This window comes from Branchiostoma floridae, chromosome 17, assembly GCF_000003815.2.
Source record: "Branchiostoma floridae strain S238N-H82 chromosome 17, Bfl_VNyyK, whole genome shotgun sequence".
Lineage (NCBI taxonomy): Eukaryota > Metazoa > Chordata > Leptocardii > Amphioxiformes > Branchiostomatidae > Branchiostoma > Branchiostoma floridae.
Window position 1 is genome coordinate 11,982 of NC_049995.1, and position 23,917 is coordinate 35,898.

A 23,917-nucleotide genomic window follows, 5' to 3' on the forward strand; every position below is an offset into this window, starting at 1 on the left:
ACTAATACACAAACAAGAGCAACAATCATCTAATATTCATATCATATTATCTCAATATTCACAAGCAACTTGAAAGAAATGGAAGCAGTCGTGGCATTCTAGACAGCATCAGGTTACAAGGTTTTAACGTTAGCTCCGGTATAAAAAGTGCTATTGATTTGTCTATTAGCACATAGCCATTGTCATTATCTAATTTTTGTACTCTATTACTAAGCCATGGTTATTGACCCACCATTATGCCTTTTGCACTTACCCCCAGCCATTACACCCTGTATCCGGTTCTGTGGCTTTGGAAGCTGTTTTGTGGATGACGGCACTCAGAAGTGTGACTGCAACACAGGATACGGTTTTTTCGGCCTTTCCCAGTTTTGTCTAGGTACGTTTCTTTATGAATTGTAATCATTAGGACTAAACGTGATATATAGAAAAACGCATCTACCTACGGTTTGTATCAAAAGAATGTACCGCCTTCATATCACTATAGGTTTTCAGCAGCTTTCCTCGTGTTTATTTTAATGACAAATTTCCATTGATACCACAAACTTACTCTATTAGCTTATCAGTTTTAAAAGGCCATTATCAATTTAGGTCTGCCGTGGTTTGGCCGGGCTCCCTTTTGAGGCAGAAAGGGCTTTCCGTCGCCGTGGTAATCCTTTGTACCTGGGAGATGTTTTAGGCGGTAAGGATGAATTCTGCTAATCAACGGTAGACTGGATGCCAGGTTACCGGAAACAATATGTGATCTTTTGCAGATGTCAATGAATGTGAAAACGGTTTGGATTATTGCTTGGGACGACCAGCCTGTGGGTCTAACGCAAGGTGCATCAACTCTCCGTACGGCTCGTACACGTGTCGGTGTCCCAGCGGCTATACTGGTGATGGGAGGACAACGTGTGAGGGTATGTTTATCTTCATCATCTTGTGTGATATATCCGTGTACAGGCCAAGTATAGAATATAAACAGGTATAGGTAGGCTTTTAGTGTTTGGAGGCTGTACCAGCAGTGGATGCATAATGTAGGCTCGGGAGGTAAAAGGAAGTGGAAGGAGAGGGATGGGCTCCGCCTTCCATTATTTTACCGCAAGACACAGTAGATAGCAGTACCCATTTTTACACCTGGGTGGAGTGAGAAAAATCGTGTAAAATGCCTTCTAAAATCAATTGAGTACGAACAGAAGTGTCCAGAGATCTTTCAGTGATGAGAGTTAATTTCATGCCGTTGAAAAATAGTTTTATTTTCCAGATGTAGACGAATGTTTGTCGGCACCATGTTCCGAGTTTGCCAACTGCACCAACACAGCAGGCAGCTACACTTGTCAGTGCCTGGACGGATACGTGGGGTCTGGTACAGTTTGCACAGGTTTGTATATGTGTAATTGATGTATGTGTATCTGCAGGTCAAACTTACTCTATACAGAAGATTGATATGTCAACTGCCCCCAAAAGACCAGTTTAATTCAATTGTTTGTTTCTATACGGTGGAGCAGTACGACTTTTAATCAGTTGCGTTATTTTGATTTTGATGACGTCAACTTACGGATAGTGACTGGTCGCTTTATACTATGAATTAACACAGAATAGGGGAACTGTTGCCCGCTATCTCAAACTTCAGAGAAGAATGAGCATAGGAGTCAAGAATAGCAATGTTGTTTTCATACCTCAGATCATGAATGGAAATTTTCATTTTTTCACCTAGAAATCAACGAGTGTAACTCCAACCCCTGCATCGGAGGAACATGTGTGGATAGGATCAACGGTTACAACTGTAGCTGTCGGGAGGGGTTCGCTGGTGATAGGTGTGAGATAAGTAAGTCTGCTCCTGTAATTTCTAACAAAACAATTGGCCTTAAAAAAATTTGAGCAACCCACCGGTTATGAAGTGGCGTCACCTTATTGACTAGAAGCGATACTTCTTCATTGAAAAGCTTTGAAAAATCTGGTTAAGCCGTATATTTGTATTGGAAATTATAATTCAGTTTCGCTTTGTTCTAATTTATAACAACACCAATGAACTTTCAAGCTAAGTCTGTATTTAACATTAAAGCTGCTTACTTTCAAAAGACATGAACGGCCTTTATTCACAAAACAGCTTCGTAATTGTATTTCTTCTGAGTTTGGATGAAAATGGCATTGCTGCATATATTCTATGGAAATAGTTACCATGTACTAGGCTAGCTTAACATATTGGCTGGAAATAACTGAGACGACACGTACATATAAACTTCATCCAGAAAACACATGGTAAATCAATGTCATTTTTCAGAGTTCTTTAGGATAGATTTCTATTTTGTTTCCAGACATCAATGATTGTGACCCCCAACCCTGCCTCAACAATGGGACGTGCAGTGACAGGATCAACGCTTACAGCTGTGACTGTGTGGATGGGTGGGAGGGAAACAACTGTCAACAGGGTAAGATATTTCTGTTCCAGTCTGTCTATTGCCTATTTTAATTCTGTTACTTTTTCCGTTACATTGGTTTGACTTTGGGGATTAAGTTCCATTCAAGTATTGCAGTCTGTGACGATTCCTTTGTAATGACACATTTTTAATTGTTTTGAGTAGGGTATAGAGGATATATCTGTAATTTGAAATGTCTAACTTTCTAGTTTATCGAAGACGAACATACCTAAGCCTGTTATTATGTTTGTTTTCCACAGATATCAATGAGTGCACATCTGATCCTTGTAACCGGAATGCTGACTGCAACAACACGAACGGCTCCTTTACCTGCACCTGTAAACAAGGTTTCCATGGAGATGGATTTGCATGCACAGGTAAAAAGTGCACTTAAATATTCTGTTGACATAACTCGTGTGAAATATTCTTCCAGAAGATTTTTTAGAACGGTAAACAATTGTACATAAAAGAAGACACTATGACCGTATCACTTTTTCGTACTTACTATGTCAAAATGTAGATTGCTGATGAGGTATTCAAATAATAGCTGAGTATTCCAATCATTGACACAGCATTTTGTTTTATTACTGCAATAGTACTAAACGTATGACTAGTATTTGCTGAATGACACATACATACAATTTAATAATAAAGTATAAAATAATAGATAGATCGCAGTTTGTTTTCTAGTAAAATTTCTGTCAAAGGACAATAATTTACCGCAGTATTAAATCGTGTTGGATGTTAAAAGCAGAGAGTTAGGTAGACATTGACATTTGTCGTAACTTTGTGTTCTTTTTTCGTACAGAAACCGATGAGTGTGTTTCCAATCCCTGTCAAAATGGAGCAGACTGCATGAACGGACTGAACAAGTACACGTGTGACTGTCCAAGTGAATGGCAGGGCGTTAACTGTGAGGAAGGTAAGCCATTCACGTCGTAACATTTTGACACAAAAAAGATAATGGCAATTACAAACGATATGCTGCAGCTGATGATCAACTCAACTTAATGCAACGATAAAAACCATTTACAGCGTTGAAATTACATTAGATTTCTTGTCATGCTACCAATATATCTCCCTCTTGTATTATGCTAAAAAATGACCACTGCATTGAGACATGTATATGCATATGAATTTATCTATTTCCCTCCATGTATATCTTGATACATGATACATGATATATGACACATCATCTAAGATACATCATAATGTGCTCTTTATCTGCATCTGTATAACCGGTATAACTGTCCTTCGGCGTAACACACGATGTTCGTAGTAAGCATAGGCGGCAAAGCAGTTGGTTGTATTACACTGAAGAAATGTCACATGTAACATGCGTATCTTGGTGGTTATATCTGATCTTCTTTACTTGCTGAAAACAAGTTCCGCACTAAGATAGTTCAATGTCCATGTTTGTTTGTTTGTTTGTTTGTTTGCAGAGGTCAACGAGTGCCTTCTCCAAAAAAAAGGGCACTAAGATAGTCCAATGTCCATGTTTGTTTGTTTGTTTGTTTGTCTGCAAATGTCAACAAGTGTCTTCTCCAAAAAGACTAGGCACTAAGATAGTTCAATGTCCATGTTTGTTTGTTTGTTTGTTTGCAGAGGTCAACGAGTGCCTTCTCAAAAAAAAGGGCACTAAGATAGTTCAATGTCCATGTCTGTTTGTTTGTTTGTTTGTCTGCAGATGTCAACGAGTGCCTTCTCCAAAAAAAAGGGCACTAAGATAGTCCAATGTCCATGTTTGTTTGTTTGTTTGTTTGTCTGCAAATGTCAACAAGTGTCTTCTCCAAAAAGACTAGGCACTAAGATAGTTCAATGTCCATGTTTGTTTGTTTGTTTGTTTGCAGAGGTCAACGAGTGCCTTCTCAAAAAAAAGGGCACTAAGATAGTTCAATGTCCATGTCTGTTTGTTTGTTTGTTTGTCTGCAGATGTCAACGAGTGCCTTCTCCAAAAAGACTAGGCACTAAGATAGTTCAATGTCCATGTTTGTTTGTTTGTTTGTTTGTCTGCAGATGTCAACGAGTGCCTTCTCCAAAAAGACTAGGCACTAAGATAGTTCAATGTCCATGTTTGTTTGTTTGTTTGTTTGTCTACAGATGTCAACGAGTGCCTTCTCCAAAAAGACTAGGCACTAAGATAGTTCAATGTCCATGTTTGTTTGTTTGTTTGTTTGTCTGCAGATGTCAACGAGTGCCTTCTCCAAAAAGACTAGGCACTAAGATAGTTCAATGTCCATGTTTGTTTGTTTGTTTGTTTGTCTGCAGATGTCAACGAGTGCCTTCTCCAAAAATGTCACAAAAACGCAGTCTGCAACAACACACGGGGAAACTACACCTGCACGTGCGAAGAAGGTTTTTATGGAAATGACCTAACACAGGAAAACCTCATATGTAGAGGTGAGAAATATGTAATACATTAGCTTAGCGATCTAACTCTGAAGCTCAAGGTAATGGGTTCAATACCCAACCTTGATTTTTTATGTTCGTGACTCTGAAATCTGTTTGGCTGATGAAGATGGCAGTCGAAAGCGTTTTTTTACAATATAATTGCTTGCAGACCATTGGCACCCAAGGTGTTAAATGTCCAATTAGCTGGCTGTACAAATCTGTTTTTCCCTTGTAATATGTTTTATTATTTTTATGATGATACAGTATATCAGTTGTACTACAAACGGTTCCTTGTATAGTTATAATCATTATGCCAAATGATAAACTGCCCATAAAAAGGAATAAAAAGAGAAATGCCACAATAAAGTTATCTATTATACGATATTTTATGACAATTATGAATTTTATTGTTGTCTTTGCAGAAATTATCCTGTTTCCATACGGTGAAGAACAAGGCGACACATCGCTACCTGACACAGACCAACACAAAGACATCTCATTACCATCATTGATTGAAATCAGTATAGGATTCCCCTTCTTTGGGGAGTTCTACTACAGCCTTTACGTAAGTTCGCTTTCCTGTTCTTGCAACATCAAGACAGATCGATGTGAATTCCATCAGTAGATTATTACTATAATGTCAAGGATATCCGTTGTTACAGATTTTTCGTGTTCTTCCATCAATTAACAAGTGATTGCTACATCATTAAACTTATTAAGACATTGTTGATACAAAGTGCTATTCTGAAAGACTGGATGAACATATGTACGCACATACAACCTCACATGCGCGCGCACGTGCGTATATAAATACATATACATATATGTAGAGAGAGAGAGAGAGAGAGAAAGGAAAGGAAAGAGATAGAAAGATACGCACATAGATAGATAGGAAGATATTAATATGTGTAAAACATAGACGGACTTTATTGCACGACCATTCTACGTGATACAATGTATGGCAACAACTATTACGCAAAGTACAAAATAGAGGTATAGGATAAAGCTTAACAACCTAGTTAACATACCAATAGGGGCTAACATAATTCTTTGAAATAGTATTGAAATGGAGTAGGCTAATAAGTAGTTTCGGTATTCTTTCTAATAGCAGAGTAGTCCTTGATATATTTGCCTATTTTTTAATTATGGGAGTTCTGACATCTAAAATTATATGAAACATAGAAGTAACTGTAACTCATGAAGTGGTAGCTCTTTGAATGCTTTCTATAAAACATGCTAAAATTTCACTCACACAAAATCTCTTACTTTCTTTGCAGTTCTCAGATAACGGGCTGATGGTGTTTCCACCGACGGCGCAGTCCCGTGCACGGAGAGAACCGTACCCCAACCCCAGCCCGTTCAGTAGTGACAACACGGTACAGGCAGGGTTCCCTCCTATGGTAGCAGCTTCCTGGGGAGATGTTGATCTAACAACTGATGTTGGGAAAGTGTGGTATCAGGTAAATGAAAATACATTCAACAATACTCGGCATGCAGTATTCGGCTTAGAAAAGCTGGTCACCAGATTCTTATTTGACGGGTCAAAAGATGTAAAATACAACCAACTTTGCCCAACTGTTGCGAGACAAACGAAAAGAAATGATCCCTTATCAATGATCCCAAATCAATACATAAAAAGTTTTTAAACTTTTGAAACGTAATAGTCTGTGATATTACGTATAGAGACTAAAGAATTCTATAAGAAAAATCTTGAGAGTCTTATGATCACTGTTATTTTGTGACCTGACATTGGAATTCTTAACTTAACCGAAAACGTGAAAATATGACCTAGTACTTTCGGCAATTTCTGTCTCAATCCTTATATTGCATTATCCAGTCTACACAGTAGTTAATTCTCTCTTTCTGTTCCCACCAGGTGTACAATTCAATTGATGACACATCAGTTGACAATGCCACTCAAGCCATGTTTGACATGGTAACAGGGAGAATGAACCAGTCTTTCAGCGACCCCTTTGTACCTACCTGGGTTCTGGTTGTCACCTGGGACAGTGTGCCGTCCGTGGAAGCAAGATATACCAAACAGAACGTTAGTTATTTTATTAAACTTCTAGCAACATCATCACAATCATCTCATCTCTATATTATAGTCTTTGTTATCTTCTTTTTTATCATCTTCATTATTATCTTCATTATCATCATCCTTATCACCATTGTCACCATCATCATCATTATCATCATTGCCATAATCATCATCATCATCACCATCATCACCATTATCACTATCATCATTATCACCATAATCATAATCAGCACCATCAGCACCATTATCATATTCAGCAGCAGCAGCAGCACCATCATCATCATTTTCATTATCATCATCATCTTGTCGCGCTAATTACACGGATGTCAATATCTCACTTTCTCTACTTCAACTAAGATGCCATGTTTGTTTTTTCAGCCAAACACATTCCCAAGCAGTGCTGGCCACAGATGGGTCAGACTCCGTTGCGTTCCTAACCTATAAGGAAGATGAGATGTTGTGGACCAATGAAACACAAAGCGTTGTTCTCGGCTACAACAGTGCTAACGGGGCAAACTTCGAAAACATCCAGCTGGCAAACCCTTACAGACCCGATCAGGTCAACGGAAACACGGGACTGAAAGGACGATGGGCGTTCAGATTAGAGAGCGATACAACAAGGAAAACTAACTACAAGAAGCTGTGTCATGACTGGTACAACGCAGAACCTGAACATTCAGAGTGGATTGTTGGGGAAGGCCATTGTCCCTGCACGCTGCTGCAGGCACTACGGGACCAACGCTTCACCCCTGTCACCTTGTCTCCATTTGAAATCTTCCTTCTTCTTGTGTTCATTGACGGTATATATCTTTTTATGTTCATTGTAGCTCTAAAAATGGTTGAACAAATTGTTAAACCCAAGCAAGTCATGGTCCTCCGCTCTCAAACTTTTACCCTTCATTGGTAACAGACCATGCCTATGTACCTACATAACGGACCACACTAATTATTAATATAATATTTTTTGTCTGATGTAAGATTCAGAAAAACTTGTAGAATTGGCGGAAACACGGTGAATCTACATGAAAGATATGCAGGAAAAAAACTACATGAATTCCTACAGTTTCAGTATCACATTTCGAACAGCTATTGTTGATGATTCATATAATAATTTGTTAACCACATGTTGTCATTCCAACATCGTGCATTAGGTCTACGTGTCAGAAATATTGGTTGGTACCATTCTAGAGGCAGCGCAATACTTATGGTATCCTTTCATGTTATTCCCAGATTTAGAAGTTTGCCTCAGCCCTCTGTTTGCCAGTCCCACTGGTTCAAGTGTAGACTGTTGCTACAAGTTTCTGGCCCTGAACACTGAAATACCGCTGGCTGGAAGTCATCACAGATACCAGCGGTTCTCTCAGCTTTACACCGGTAAGACTATACTTGGAATGTGTTGTTCTTTGCATATCACAAATTATACTTATTTAATTACAAAATGGTAGGGTTAATTTCATAGCCCTTTAAAGGCTCTTGGGGCAGTTGTTTGTTATCTAATCTGTCTAGGGTACGGTATTGGAAGGTGCACTACATCCCTCTCCTTCTATCGCGTTTTACCCCCCCCCCCCCCAACTTAAGTAAGTTACGCATTTTTACACCTATGTTGGGTGAGTAAAGTCGTGTACAGTTACTTTAATTTTCCAAGGACACAACGTCTAGCCAGAAAATGCCAGAAATCGAGCCGGTGATCTCTCTACCTCGTGTCTGGTAATAGCCGCTTGGCCATTAAAATTGGACGCCGACCGGTGGCTTCTTTAATCTATGAACTATAAGACAGCGTAAGCTAACTCCCTGTGTATGATTTGCTAAATAGTGAAACAAGAAAAAAATGGATAGGTCAAGGTTCGCTGCGTATACATCACGGAACTAGGTCTGTGATTAGCCCGTGTACACGTGAACGCTGCGTGTTATCACGTGTTGCAATGTTACCTCAAACTTCGGGTAAATCGACTCAAAATTACGCCCATGTCCAGCCTAAACTTGTCCATATTTCTTTTTTTTTTAAATTTAATTCTTTGGAAATGACTATATTTGGGTTGAAATGATTTCTGTTTTTCAGACTTTGACGTAAACCCTAAGTCCTGGTGCTGTAGCCTGTCTGACGATGAGGACTTCTGTAACATGTACTATGAAAAGAGGCCTCCGAACAGCTGTTCTTCTTACGTGCCACCACGTCTAGGTACGTCTTAATTATATATAGACATGTACTTTGTAGTGATTCAGTTTTAAGACAAACCATACCGGTATCTATTACTTTTAACAATGAATGATGCTTACATGATTGGCACATAGTACACTGTATATTTCTGTATTATCATTCCTTATTGTTTTAGGCACGTTTTCTATACTGGCGTTTGCCTTTGTGCAATGTTTGACACAATTTCGCATACTTTTATCTGCATCTCTTCTATACGTGTTGCATTGCATGATCTTTACATCCATGGAAAGAAGGTATCATTTTCGGTCAGTGAGGTTGTCGTTGTGTGCATTTCGAGTTGCAGCCTTTTTGGCAGTAATCGTGCAATAGGATCCTTGTTTCAACAGCAATAACGTTAAATACTAGTATTGGAATCTAGGCTTTAAAAAAATGCCTTTTCATTTTTTCAGCTATAATGTGGGGAGACCCCCACATAAAGACACTGGACAATCTCGCCTACACTTTCAACGGGTTAGGAGAGTTTACGCTTGTCAAGACGAGTGGGGCTGATGTCCAGTTCAGGCTGCAGGGCCGCACAGAGAAAGCCATCGGGACTCAAGGGGCTGCTGAGGCTACAGTCTTCACGGCATTTGCGTCCAAACAAGAGGGGTCATCAACGGTAACTCTCCATACTATCTTGACAGTTACAAGCTTCTGCAATGTAGCTAGTGTGTCGTGGTTCATGCTTCTCATAGTGAATACGCATTTGAACTATGAACCAGATTAATGGGTGTTATTAAAAGTAATGCAAGTTATTCTTACGCAAGTCCATATAAGTATATGAACCCATGTGGATGAATTCTATGAAGAGCTCGTGCTTTACCATGAAGGGCAGGAACTGTATTGTGGACATGTCCTAAAGTATTAACCTTATTTGCGTTGAATGGTTCCTAAATAATTTTGTTTTTACAATTGTGTGTTTTCGTTTAGGTTGAAATGGGTATGAACGAAGACCGGACAAACATGACATTAATGGTGGATGGACAGCACATCGACATTACTGACCTACAGCAGAACGGTAAGGCATGAACATTACATGACCCAAATATAGGAAATTCTAAGAAAAACTGTTCATTTGGTATTGCTTGATAAATGATGTTTTCTAATTAGGTTTTGGCCAATTGGGAGTACTTCATCTGACGTATAGAATCGTGTTGCGAAATTGCAAAAAGAATTCAGTTATCTCAAAGCTGCATGAAATATGTAGAGTTTTTTAAGAAGTCAGGTTCCATTATCCTGACCTAGGGCCAATGCCTAAATTTCTTGCTAGTATACATAACGTGGCTAGCATTGTAATGCCGTTTGCGGAACGGCGGACACACGTAATGACAAACAAACACATGCCAATCAGTCCTTGCCTTGTTTTGTTTTCCAGGTGCGCAGCGTTTTGCCAATGTGACTCTTCAGTACAATTTTAACTCCAACCGGACCAGTGTGATCGCCTCCTTCTCTTCGGGTGTAACAGTGACTGTCTCACTCCAGAAACTCATGTTGAACGTACAGTTCGGATCTCCGGAGTCTTTTGAAAACACCACCAGAGGTCTCCTTGGTATGTTGGTCAATTACTCGTGAATAATCTATTACAGTTCAAACAGTATGCCGTAAGTCAGCTATTCAAATACCTAAAAAATTCGATGTATGTAATCAGAGAGAACATATAGGCAAGGCTATTGAAATGTCTTCTGATATGAAGCCCTGAAATGCTCGAAATTTGGTATCACATATATGGGCAGCATTTACATTATACATATTTTGAAGCGTTTTGGGTCAAATCCACCAAAATTTCAAATTTCATTACCTATAACAGGCAGATGCAGATAAAAATCGTAAATCGACGAACACGATTTGAATATTTTTTCTAAAGATCCCATTCAGTCTTATGCGTCAATGTATTGTGCAGCCTAATGGACTGTGGAGATTTGGTGCTGCCTAGATATTATCTTATATGTGTATATAGAAGAATAAACAATGGTGTCAATCACTCATTCCTAGGCGTTTGGAACGGCAACATTCTGGACGACTTCACCTATCCTAACGGGACTGTACTGCAGCCTCCAGACGACAGGAACCTTACAGAGGAAGAAATCTTCCCGTGGGGATTATCTTGTAAGTACAGTAACATGACCATTGTACTATTTTATAACGGTGATGGGTTTGTTCAATGCAAGGCAATTGTTAACCACTTCTAAGTTAATGGAAAATGAAAAATAACGTGCAAGGAGATGGTGGTGGACACTAGAAGGTTGCAGGTTTGCAGGTTGCATGTAGGCTTGCAGGTTGCATGCAGATGTGCACAGGAGGCAAAGATTTAGGATTTTCATTGTCTGTAGACATTTTCTTTATTATACAAGCTGATGAAATGTAGACGGATGTTGTTTTTGTAGTATGTGCATATCTACTGTTTTGCTGATCTGTAAAAATGTTAACATTGGAATTTCTTTCTTCTTGTTTTCAGGGCAAATCAGCCAAGATGAAAGTTTATTCACCTACAAGGACGGACAAGACGTAAATTCCTTCGCCAAGCCAGATTTTAGGCCAAAGTTTTTGAGCCAACTACGGAATACTGTCTCTGACGAAAAGCAAAGCGAGGCTGAAGATCTATGTGGCTCCAATGTTGAATGTCTCTTTGACTTCCTCAGCACGAATGACACAGAAGTTGGAGAACAAACAAGATCAAGTATTGAAACTTTTGACTCAGATGCAGAGACATTGGGTAAGTGTACGGCGCAAGTTTGAAATCTAGTATGTTGTTGTTTACTATTTTATAATGTGATTTTACAATCTGATACAATAAAACTTTAATTTTTTTTAAAGTTTACCTATTAGGAATTTGTTATACAACATACAGTAACGTATGGACATATATAACATTGAACATAATATTTGAATACATTGTCGCACTATCTACAAGCAATAAATCGTGAATAATACACTCTGTTAAGTTTGGCACCACAATACTACTGTAACTACCTATGTATTTATGTAAATAATCTACGTTTGGACCACATCTTCAAGCAGCGACATCTATACTGCAGTGCAGTGTTAACCAGTTATAATTGACATGAGGAATGTGACATACGGTTACCGAAACATCGGTTGAATAAAACAATTTGTTGTGTACAAAAATTCAAGTTATTTAGTGACATATTCTTAACATGATCTAATTATTGTACTTCTGTTTTACAGCTAACTTTCCACCTAACATCACGGTCAATGCCACGGTCAATGGAATCGTTGGACAAGTGGTTGAACTACAGGTCACTGCGGAGGACCCTGAAGGCAATCCCGTAACGTATTCTATAGCCAACGTTAGTACCATACCTGGAGCGACCATCAATCCTGGTAAGTATGTCTTGCAATATCAGCCAGCCTTTTAATGAAACTATTTTCTCCTCTTTTTCATGAGGCATTCCTTTGTATTTTTTCACACAAATTTATTCACGTTTTTGTTTGTCATATTGGTGTGTGTCCGTGTTTACTTTTATTGTCTGAATGAGTAAATACACTGCCAGTAGAGTGTCAGAAAGTGAGTGGGGAGATGAATTCAGACGTCAGACGTACTGGAGTGGCAGGAAGCAGTGTTAATTAGGTGGTAGAACTAGTCGTTAATATTGAAATGACAGTCCACATCATGGAGTAAATGGAAGAAGCATGATCTTCAGGAGGTATTGTTTTTGGTCTATCTGCACTTATCAATGAGCGTATTTGATAAAAAAAACGTTATGACTGATGTAATACAACTAAACAAGAGACGAAAACTCTAATATTTCCCGAATTCGTAAGATCTTCAAATTCCTTTTTCTTTAGTTACTGGTAGCCTTAGCTGGAGACCGACCAGTATCCTACCCGTGCAACTAGAGATAGTTGCCAAAGACGACAAGGGTGCATCCTCGTCGTCTTACCCGATGGTGAAACTCTGTGACTGTAGAAACGGCGGAACCTGCAACTTTGTCACCGTCGACTTTACTGGAGAGATCAACCCTGTGGGGCAGTTTCAGGTTTGTCCAATTTTTTAGCACCTATGAAATTCGTTGATAGTATATGTTGATAACATATATTTCATATTGTCCCCCATATGAGCACAAGTCTCAGAGACAATGGCAATTTCAGTCGCTTTTCTACTATTTGATTTCTGACCTTCCAGTGTTTTCTTTAAGTTAAATGATATGTTTATGATCAAAATATGTTTTCAGTATTGTACGAACATTCGTAACTGCGTTTTTAAAACTGTTTGACTATGTGTCTATGTTGTATGCTTGAATATGCTCAAGAGGTATAGAGGTGTGTGTGTGTGTGTGTGACATCTCGTGAGCAATGACTTTCGATGATCTAGATAGACTGTGCTGATATATTTTGTATGTGGGTAAGTGTTGCAAACGCAAAGGTCAAGGACAATATTGAGTCAATTAGCGACTCACCTTCCGCAATAGAGCCTACGTCTTTTCTATCGCTTGTCCTTAACATACTATGGTCTTGTTCAACAGGTTGTTACCTGCTCCTGCCCTGAAGCCTACGCGGGAGAGTTCTGTGAGGCTGATAAGAATGAATGTGAGGAAGACCCGTGCTATCCAGGTGTGGTGTGTACAGATAACGTGGCACCTGCAGCAGGCTTTACCTGTGGACCCTGTCCTTCTGGTCTGGATGGAACGGGTGAAAAGTGCTATGGTCAGTTGTACCGACGTTTTTGTTTTGCATAATGACAGTATACTATCGTATGTTACATCTAGCATCCTCACGATTCCCTGTTACCTCATTGTACCCACATGTCCAGAAGGGAATGGCTTACCAAACAGTACCAGGAGCAACGTAGGTAGGAGTTAACCTATTGACGTGGAGATAGGGAAACTCACCCAATTGTCGAAATGGTCACCCTGAACAATTTTGGGTTACATTCTCCATTAGCGCAAACTGGCTACATATCTTTCCACATACTGACATATAAGCTAACCAAGAAGCAGAAGTGGCAACTGCATTTGGATAGAATAATGAGATAAAAACATGTTGAAATCTGTGTAGCTTGTGATAGGTTCGCCATTTGATTCTAATGAACAATTATTCTTGTTTTTGTCATACAACTATCCCCCAGACTATCAGAACGGCGTGGTGGTCTCGATAAGAATATTTACATAATTGTGAACATCAAAAATGTAGCATTGCTGTTTGCACAATCGTAGCTAATAAAGGATTAAAGACTACGCTTTCTTTCTCAACGTTAAAAAACCCACAGGCTGTTCAGAGGTGCTGTAGCATTTTTCAATTGAGGTGTTTATACGTTATCGTTTAACATCTAGTTGTTGTTTTTGCAGATATTAACGAGTGCGTTCAGGGTCAGCTGTGTGAACAACTCCATAACTGTGAGAATACCCGAGGAAGCTACACCTGTGGGTGTGATGATGGGTACACCATGGACAGCAACGGTCTCAACTGCACTGGTTAGTGTTATGTTTATATCATATCATATCATATCATATCATCACAATGCCTTATAGGTCATTGTTGGATATGAAGTCTTGCTCTGTCTACCGTTTTATCAATTGTTCTTTCACTCACTCACTCACTTACTCACTCACTTATTCACTTATTGACTCTTCATTATATCATAAGTATATCATTCCTATATTTATTAATGTTTCTTAACTATCCCTATCCTACTTCATTTATGTACCCAGTGACTACTTCTATTGAAATCCACACACAAAGTTTTAAACATATTTACCGACTTTCTCCCTGTAGATATATGAAATAATATTAGACCTACGGTGTTTCACTACACACGTCTACAGTTTGCATTCTTTAAGGGACGAGTAGAAGGATTTTGATCAATGAAACAATATCTTTTTCATATGACTGGTTTCATTTAAACTTATCCACTTCTGCTATATCATTCAAGTTGTTATAGAAAGATTGCATTAAGACTGTGTAAACTTTCTCTAGACATAGACGAGTGCGCTGGTGACTCAGCCGGCTGTGCAAATACGGCAACATGCATCAACACAGAGGGCAGCTTCATCTGTTCCTGTAATACCGGATACTTTGGCAACGGAACTTACTGTGGAGGTGAACCAAACCAGATGTCCAGCTATAGATATTATATAACATCTGCCTAAAATTAGGGCAGGTTGCATAACTGATGACACACAAACAAACATACATACCAGGCAATTATAATACCTCCGTTTTTTTCGGCGGTAACGAGAGATAAATCGCGTGTTTGAAACAAAAGTAAAGCAAAAGTTAAAGCTTGTTTTTCACATGTATCTTAATGATTATAGTTTCTGGACACTAAAATGATATTTGTACTTATTAAAAGTTTTACCTTCAAGATAAAACTATTCTTTGTTCCAGATATTGATGAGTGCGCGATTAGTGCCTCCTGTGATCGCAATGCAGTGTGCGAAAACACAGTTGGATCTTACACGTGCACATGTAAAGCTGGTTATGAAGGTAGCGGGCGCAAATGTGAGGGTAAGTTGTGTGAACTCGTTATCATTGCACTGTCTTAGAGGTTCTTTATGACGAGGTTGGCCAAATGAAATATAATAGAACCTAGACTATCAGCTATAAACTGACATTCATGTTGACGAACTGCGCCTATGCCACCAATGGTTGTGCCTGATGCTGCAACAAAATATCTTTCTTTGTTTGGAGACGGATATTTCGACAATGCTTTGAATTTCAATTTCAACTTTAGATAGAATTCCTACCTAGAATTACTACCCTATGTTTGGTTTCATAGCCTTTGAGGTCATTGGAGCAATTGCTTGTTAAATCACCGCTGTAAGGGGGATGTATTGGGAGGGGGAGTCCACTGCTGTTGTCCTACCATATTTTACCTACCTACGCAACGTCAGGTATGCATTTACACAAGGGTTGATTGAGAAAATAGTGTGAAGGACCTTATCCAAAAACAAAAGTCTAACCAGAAATGACAGGAATCGAACAGATAACCCGTTGATCTAGCGTGTGGTATTCTAGCAACTCGGCCATTTCACACTTCATTTTCTTAAGTAATCATCTTTGTTTTGTTATCTTCTCACATGGCAGACACCAATGAGTGTGATAAACCGGACACCTGCGACACACATGCGGAATGTACCAACACTATCGGCTCTTACAGCTGCAGCTGCAACACTGGGTACCGCGGCAACGAGACAGTCTGTACCAACGTGGACGAGTGTGATGAGCTACTGGACAGTTGTCTCCCGGGCCTGGGGATCTGTATAGATAACCCTGGGTCCTACAGCTGTGCGTGTAGGGGTGGTTATGTAGGAGATGGGATCACTTGTGAAGGTTTGTTACGGTGTTTACTTTTAACCCTAGCTTTTCATGTTATCACATCTGGTGTGATCTGATATATAATGTGGTCAGTGCGACCTAGCGTCTATATAGCCTTCATACCATTTTAGAACTGTATGGAAATACTTCATCATCTGTTAGGAACAGCGTTTGAAGTGTACAAAACCTGATAAGCTCGCAGTAATATGGCACCATATGTTGGTATCACAACAACTTCTATGCTGTAATAAGAAGACCACGACCGAACCCTTCGTGGTTACAAAAAAGTGGTTCATGAAATGAAAAAGTGAGGTTACATGATAAGCTCATAATGAACATTTCAATTACATCGACAATTTGCGTAATGCTATTCATTGTCGCCTACAAATGTAAGGGGGGTTGATTTAAGATATACCGTGTCATGTAGTAACTAATTGTATGGAGGAATGGTGAAGACATGATATCTAAACTAACTTGTTGGTAACTCTTCAGATCTTGATGAGTGTTCCGATGCTGCTCTAAACAACTGCACCGAGAACGCCCATTGCACCAATACGGAGGGCTCTTACATCTGCCTGTGTGCAGAGGGATACGAGGGGATCGGTACAGAGAGTTGCACAGGTGAGGTATAGGGATTTCATTCTTTTGTGAAATGTTGTAGATTATGGTGACTGGTGTCACAGTGGCCCTGTGGTTAGAGTTGTTGACTCAGAGTCTGGAGGTACTGAGTTTGTTTTGTATACCCGAAAACGGCTCATGTCGTGAAACACCAGTTTTGTAATGGAGCATGAAAGCTCCATACTCTGACAGATTTATTTGAGTAATACACATCGCCATTGAATCTCATTAGTAAATATGGTTGATCCTTTATCGGGCTAGAGGCGTAGCTCTTCTCAAATACAGAACCTTGATAGAACGTACATTATCGAAACTAGGTACTTTTTAAAAAATAGATTTAGGTGAAGAACTGGTGATAAGTATGTTTCCCAAGGCAAGGGCGTAACATCTGGAGCCGGAGGGACTGGGTTTGAATAGAAATACGAACAAATAAAAATAAGGCAAGTGCGTATGATATTACTTTATGTCCAGTTTAACATTTCAACAGCATTATTTTTGCAAACTGTTCTATACAGACGTAGACGAGTGTACAAGGGATATAAGTAACTGCGCACAGGAGGTAACCTGCAGAAACACCCCAGGATCTTTCCTCTGTTCCTGTAACGAAGGGTTCGCCGGAAACGGGATTCAGTGTGAAGGTAGCCATTTTACATTTCTCCTGATAGATAAACAGAAACAAACGTCTGAACAATAGACTGTTGCTATCTTCTAGATAACAATCTAGATAACAATTTCTAGATAACAATTTTTTATCAATCATCACGTATGATTCCTTCAGGCCTAGGGTTCTTTCGTAGAAGGCGAAATTTTTAATCAGAATATAATACGAACGATCACGTTTTTAGGATTGCTATTACACTAAATCAACAGTGGCAATGAAAAATTATTACCATGGTGACGTTGTCTTAGCTGATATTTATTACCTTCGACGAGAAGGTTATGTTTTTATATGTCTGTTGACAGCAGAACCCGAGAAGTCGTTATGAGATTTGATATGTCTGTAGGGGTTGGCGAAAAGAAGAAATAATTGGCCTCCTGGCGGGTATCTATGGTAATGCAGCGGTCAACCTTAAAATGTCAATCAATTCGTATATACGAAATCAAGAGAGAATCATATAGCATTTTTAGAATGTTAAATTGTAGTAAAAACAGTAGAAACATTACATGCTTCGTTGTTACAGATATCGATGAATGTGTGAGGGGAGAAGATGATTGTGACGTTGACACAAAAGCCGTCTGCACCAATCTGATTGGAGGATACAACTGCACATGTTACAATGGGTACCAAGGAGACGGTAGGACATGCACAGGTAAGTCCACATCATTTCTGATTAAAAAATATCTGTTGTCTTCTAAAACAGTACACATTTCTCCAATTAACGCACCCTTTAAGTATAATTGACTTGTTAAAGGTGGCAGCGAGGACAAAAGAGTCAGATATTTAAATAGAGAATGCAATGTAAACATAAGGAGAGATAGTGGTTTTGATGAACATGAAAAACAAAACAAAAATTGTTTTCACGTAACATGCAAAATTGAAAGCAGATTTTGAAATACAATTAGTAATATTTACATGATGCTATCCTCCACAGACATTGATGAGTGCCTTATTGGCAATGGCAAATGCGATGACGACTGCGTCAACACTGAAGGAAGTTATTACTGTGGATGTAACGCTGGATACAGACTGGCAGTCGATGGTTTCAAGTGCGACGGTAAAATTATTCGTTTTATACTTTACCCTTTAGCTGAAAACATGTAGATCAATGACTACCACAGTTATCTCACCACAGTATTTTCGACAGTTTAAACTGCGCTATGCATGACGACATCAACCGGACCGGCTATATGAAGTATTGTCCAGCAGCTTTTGTTGTAATATTTCCACATAATTACTTTCAAGATTATAACTAAGACTAATCATGTAAAATATACTCATCCGTAACCAAAAGAATTAAGTGCTATACAACACAAAACAATAAGTACCATACTAGATTATGATTAGAAATGCACTATTATAGCGTGAACTTGCAATAGGTTACCATCAACAATGATGACCCAGCTTAAATGATATACTATATTTTTGTAGATATCGACGAATGTGCAGAGCGGCTGGACGACTGTGAACAGGTCTGCACAAACACAGACGGTGTATTCAACTGCTCATGCGCTCCTGGGTTCACGCAGGTTGGAGAATTGTGCCAAGGTAATGTGCATTTCCTCCTTGAGCTTTTTTTAAGATGTTTGAAAAATAAGATGTTGATCAGACCATACAACGGAAGATATATTTTAGGTAACATTCTTAGCTGTGCTGTATTCTTTGATTAACATCAGATCACTGCCCTTCAGCTAAAAACAAATGGCTTTTTATCAATTATTCATATGACTAATATTGGGATGACTTTCACAAAGCAGTTGATTGCCTCTATGGAATGTACTTTTGTAGTGTGCCCTGCATTTCATAGTTTTATTTTTTATATGGAATATAATGGTTTTATCAATTTCATTTTTCAGCTTCTGCAAATTGCACGAGCACCGTCTGCACAAACGCAGAGTGCTACGTGGATACAGAGAACGGAACCGAGAAGTGTCTGTGTTTCGCTGGCTACGATGTTGTCAACGGAACAGTTTGCAATGGTAAGCTGGATGATACAAATGTAGATGTTTGTTATCAAGAACGGAGTAGGACTAAGGTTTATCTAGAAAATGAGTCAAAGCAATAATTACTACAGGACGAAGAGTAACCTTCAGAGGAGTATTGTAGTTGGGTGATGTGATGTGATGCCCGATCTCTATGTTCCAGTTACTGCATTCGTATGTAGCTTGCAATGTCGTTTACCCGTAGTTTCGAGATAATCTACGTTTTTTCATGGTGTCCATTTGTATAAGTAATATAATATTTGAAGAATATGTTCCCGTGTGTATTCTTTCTCTCGTAAGCTAAATGATTTAGCAGTTGTCAGGTACACCAGGTACACCAGGTGCCATTGAACTATTCTTTGACATCATACATGCAGACACTGTTATACGTTTTGAATATTGTAATTGCCAATATTAATTTTCAAATATTGGCAATTTTGGATTGTTTTTTGCTGTTGTCAGTATCTATGCTAACTGGCCTGGATGATCCTTATATAAATATGTATAGATACAGAAATGGCCCTTTAATTTCAGACACTGATGAATGTTCAAGCGACACACTGAATGCCTGCGACCAGTTGTGCAACAACACAGACGGTGGATACACGTGTGATTGCTTCCGTGGCTACACGATTAGTACCGATGGTCGCACATGTACTGGTAAGGCATTAGTCGTACAGCACATAAAACTAACAATAACAGATATCGTCATGTTCTATTTATATCAGTTTGTGTGATGCTGTTCGTAAGTGTTTACTACATTTTCCATATTAGACAACCATTAAAAGAGGCGGCTGTTTCTTATATTTCTAAATTGAGCCACATTAACGTAATGAAACAAATCTTTTTCTGTACATTATGACTTTAGTTAAATTGAGACAGTTCAAAAATAATATTCTCCCCACCGTTTGACAGATATTGATGAGTGTGCAGACAATGACCTGAACGACTGTGACTCCAACGCCTTCTGCAACAATGACCAGGGCGGTTACACATGCAGCTGTAGGCAGGGCTTTACGGGTAACGGCACTTTTTGTACAGGTAAGAAAACCATTATGTTGTCATGTCAACATGTAAAGTTTAAGGTACTTGTGAGTTGGAACATAAAGCGCCGAAGGGAAACCTAGATGGGCTGACATAGTTTTATACATCTTTTAACCGACACTGTTTTATTCCTTTTTTACTTGACAACTTGTCTACAGCGTAAAAGCCGTAAAATCAAATTCTCCACAAAGACGCTGAAACAAAGAAGGTGCTTACAACGTATACTACTTTTTCTGCCCATATATAGCATTGGATCTGCAAAGAACAAGAACAAAATATACATAATTGCGCATGTAAACTAAACAAATCTAAAAAAGTGAAAGTCACGTAACCCTCTAGAGATCAATTTGCTATAAAAGTGTGTCCTGATGGACAATGCCTGGTCATTGTGAAGTAATGAAATGAAAAGACAGAAAAACGTTTTTTTTTTACGAAAACAACAAATACAATGTATACTTTCCGATCAAATTTTGATATTCTAACAATAAGAGGAACAGATGTTTGTCCTTGTGGGCTGTTGAGCTTACATGGTATTCTTTCTTTACGAATCAGACTATGATGAGTGCACGTTCGGAAGTCCTGCCCAGAATTGCAGTGACAGCGCACAATGTGTCAACTTTGAAGGCGGCTTCAGTTGTACCTGTCGTGATGGGTATATCGGCGACGGGTTCTTCTGTGCTGGTATGTACCTTTTCGTCATATTCTGTATTATGTTCTGCTTTCGTATTAAAACTTTTCCTTTTTCAAATATAAATTTCAGCATGGCAGATTCTTTAACACGTAAACTTAAGTAAAGTTTCAATTGTAATTCATACTTCATTATTCGTGTGAAATATGTTGAAACGAAAATAGTTTTCATGCAGAGCTGAAGAGTGACGTAAAACAAGTCTTCGTAAAATGCAGAGATAGATTTTAGAAAACACGATCAAAGGAATTTTTGTTATCTTCAGATGTCGACGAGTGTATCAATGGCTCTGAAAAGTGCCATGAACAAGCAACATGTACCAATGTTGTGGGCAGCTTCACCTGTTCCTGCAATGCCGGATACAACGGGACCGGCACAAACTGTGAAGGTAAGGTTAGGGGAATGTATATGGTTGAATTTACACTAGCATTGTTACCTGCATGTATGCAGGTATGGTTTTCACGGGCGTGGGAAAATTTGGAAGCTGGGGATTTAGGGCGCTGTATCTCGAGAACGGATGGTGCGAGCACGACGATTTTTGGTACGTGGGTTGGGGGTGGTCGCCTGACACTCAGGTTTGATTTTGGGCCTCCTGGCGTTTGAACTTGACATTGCAGGTGGCATTTTTGGTGTTTTGGGGGCACTTTTGGCGCTGTGTGTCCGGAACGATACGCGCGATTGCAACGATTTTTGATGCATAGGTGGGGGGTTGTTGCCTGTTGCCTATGATTGACTTTGGGCCTTGCCGCGTTTGAACTTGACCCGGCAGGTCGAATTTTGTGTCCGGGAGGGGTATTTCCGGAGTTATATCTTCTGAACGGTTGGTGCTGGCGCGATGATATTTGGCACATGTGTCGGCGATGGGTGAATAATTCTCAATTTTGATTTTGGCGCCCTTGGTGCTTGAACTTGACATTTTAGGTTACCTTTTGTGCGGGCACGGGGCGTGCGCTGTATCTCTGGAACGCAAGGTGCCATTGTGTTGCTATTTGGTACGTGAGTTGTTGGTGTTGTCCTGGTGGTGAGGTTTGATTTTGGGCCTCCTAGTGCTTGAACTTGATACTGTATAGGTTGACCCTGTTTTGGTGTGGTTGGGGCATCCCCCCAATACCTGCTTGGTTGCTGACGGTTGGGTTGGGTAGAACCATCATCTGTTTTGGTTGATTGAGAGGTCTTTAAGTTTACACCTAGAACCATCATCTGGCCTGGGCCACCTTCAATGTATCAGGTTACTTTGTATCAACAGTGTCTGACCTGCCAGATGATATACTTAGTCTAGTATCTGTTGCTGTATTTGTTAGGTACAGTTTGAGTTTGCTTCTTAGTCCGAGTTTGTGGTGTTTTGAGAGCTGTGTAGTACTGGGTTTAATGTTCTGGTACAAGTTCCTTTACCATGTTTGGCAATCAGCAGAAGATACAACTTTCTAAAGTGGAGGAAAAATGTATAGAGCTTGAGTGTAAGACAAAGGTATGTGTATGATTTTTCCTGTTTCTTGTTGTTTCTTTGGGGATGCCATTTCCGTATTGTATGCAGGTAATTTGTAGTTTGGGGCTAGTCATATTTGCTTGATTTTGGGGCCTGCTTAATCTATAGTACGGGCAAGGTTAAGTGGTAGAGGCTTTGTTTTGTTTTAAATTTGGTATCGTTTGTTGCATTTTGTCACTGCAAAAATATGATGAAATTGTTTCCTCCTCTAAGCAGCTGCTCATTGATTTGGGGGGATGTTTGCTGGGTGTTCACTCTGACTACGACAGCTTTCTGAACTTTTTAAAGTTGCCAGCAGCTTGCCATTTATGAATGGGATTGACAAGGACATTTTGAGTAGTAAATTCTGCTGTAAAATTTGGCTTAGGTACTTCAGGAGATTTAGGTTTTAGTTGGACGGATTGAACAAAATATCATACCACCCTAATGCTGCTGGATGGGGCCTACCACTATTCATATTGTCTATGGAACTACTGTAAAAATATAATTTTTCAAATTATGCAAATAACCTTCCAGTGTCAAGTGATATAACACTCCAGAAATAAATCTTTAATGAATATCATTGGTACAATAAGGAGATTTAGCAGCTGCATTAGGTCAGTACATTGAAATAGGAAGATATCAGTACTGAATATATCATATGTGACAGAACAACTACATGGGCCATCTGACTCTGAGACCAAAAAAGGTAGGAAAAGTCGTCTCAATAACTTTAAGGTACTGTGGTTGGTTACATGCTTAAGAAATCCAAAATAATTAATGTTCATCCATGCCCAAACTTACACATTCTGAAAATGGAATTTCAGACTTTTGCATGGTGCACAACCAACACGGTAAAAATACGCAACCAGGGACGAAAAGGAAAAAAAATACACAATAGGTCTACAGACACCTAATACATTTCATGCAGGCCTGAGGTCTACGAACTCTTGTTTATCGTTGCTTTGTGCGACATCTACGTACCCCAAGAGATATTGTCAAGTGTAAAGTATCAAAATGGTACATCTTCATGTCAGACCCATTTTAGTCCAACCCTTCTTGCAGTATACCAATCGTCTGCAATACCAAATCATAAAGAAATGTTTAAGTAGATCAATATACAATAATTTACTATCATGGTAAAAGAAGGGTGCCATGATGT

At 39.2% G+C, this 23,917-nt stretch overlaps 2 protein-coding genes across 2 annotated transcripts in view; both read left to right on the top strand.

Moving 5' to 3' along the window:
• LOC118404539 (mucin-22-like) overlaps positions 1-7,275 on the top strand; it is a 14,581-nt gene extending 7,306 nt beyond the window's left edge. The window contains exons 2-14 of the mRNA XM_035803685.1: positions 66-120; positions 260-376; positions 753-899; positions 1,244-1,360; positions 1,697-1,807; positions 2,298-2,411; positions 2,660-2,776; positions 3,208-3,321; positions 4,668-4,799; positions 5,213-5,355; positions 6,068-6,250; positions 6,667-6,837; positions 7,210-7,275. Coding sequence (XP_035659578.1) covers positions 66-120; positions 260-376; positions 753-899; positions 1,244-1,360; positions 1,697-1,807; positions 2,298-2,411; positions 2,660-2,776; positions 3,208-3,321; positions 4,668-4,799; positions 5,213-5,355; positions 6,068-6,250; positions 6,667-6,837; positions 7,210-7,275 — 1,587 coding nt within the window. The remainder of the gene's footprint in view (positions 1-65; positions 121-259; positions 377-752; positions 900-1,243; positions 1,361-1,696; positions 1,808-2,297; positions 2,412-2,659; positions 2,777-3,207; positions 3,322-4,667; positions 4,800-5,212; positions 5,356-6,067; positions 6,251-6,666; positions 6,838-7,209) is intronic.
• LOC118404934 overlaps positions 6,077-23,917 on the top strand; it is a 27,805-nt gene continuing 9,964 nt past the window's right edge. The window contains exons 1-27 of the mRNA XM_035804319.1: positions 6,077-6,250; positions 6,667-6,837; positions 7,210-7,631; positions 8,062-8,205; positions 8,891-9,010; positions 9,439-9,647; positions 9,959-10,046; positions 10,404-10,577; positions 11,021-11,134; positions 11,484-11,741; positions 12,215-12,370; positions 12,836-13,026; positions 13,513-13,693; positions 14,335-14,460; positions 14,963-15,085; positions 15,374-15,493; positions 16,073-16,318; positions 16,796-16,924; positions 17,437-17,559; positions 18,103-18,231; positions 18,514-18,636; positions 19,011-19,127; positions 19,436-19,558; positions 20,096-20,221; positions 20,477-20,602; positions 21,158-21,286; positions 21,556-21,678. Of these exons, the coding sequence (XP_035660212.1) occupies positions 7,286-7,631; positions 8,062-8,205; positions 8,891-9,010; positions 9,439-9,647; positions 9,959-10,046; positions 10,404-10,577; positions 11,021-11,134; positions 11,484-11,741; positions 12,215-12,370; positions 12,836-13,026; positions 13,513-13,693; positions 14,335-14,460; positions 14,963-15,085; positions 15,374-15,493; positions 16,073-16,318; positions 16,796-16,924; positions 17,437-17,559; positions 18,103-18,231; positions 18,514-18,636; positions 19,011-19,127; positions 19,436-19,558; positions 20,096-20,221; positions 20,477-20,602; positions 21,158-21,286; positions 21,556-21,678 (3,844 nt within the window). The 5' untranslated portion in view covers positions 6,077-6,250; positions 6,667-6,837; positions 7,210-7,285. The remainder of the gene's footprint in view (positions 6,251-6,666; positions 6,838-7,209; positions 7,632-8,061; positions 8,206-8,890; positions 9,011-9,438; positions 9,648-9,958; positions 10,047-10,403; positions 10,578-11,020; positions 11,135-11,483; positions 11,742-12,214; positions 12,371-12,835; positions 13,027-13,512; positions 13,694-14,334; positions 14,461-14,962; positions 15,086-15,373; positions 15,494-16,072; positions 16,319-16,795; positions 16,925-17,436; positions 17,560-18,102; positions 18,232-18,513; positions 18,637-19,010; positions 19,128-19,435; positions 19,559-20,095; positions 20,222-20,476; positions 20,603-21,157; positions 21,287-21,555; positions 21,679-23,917) is intronic.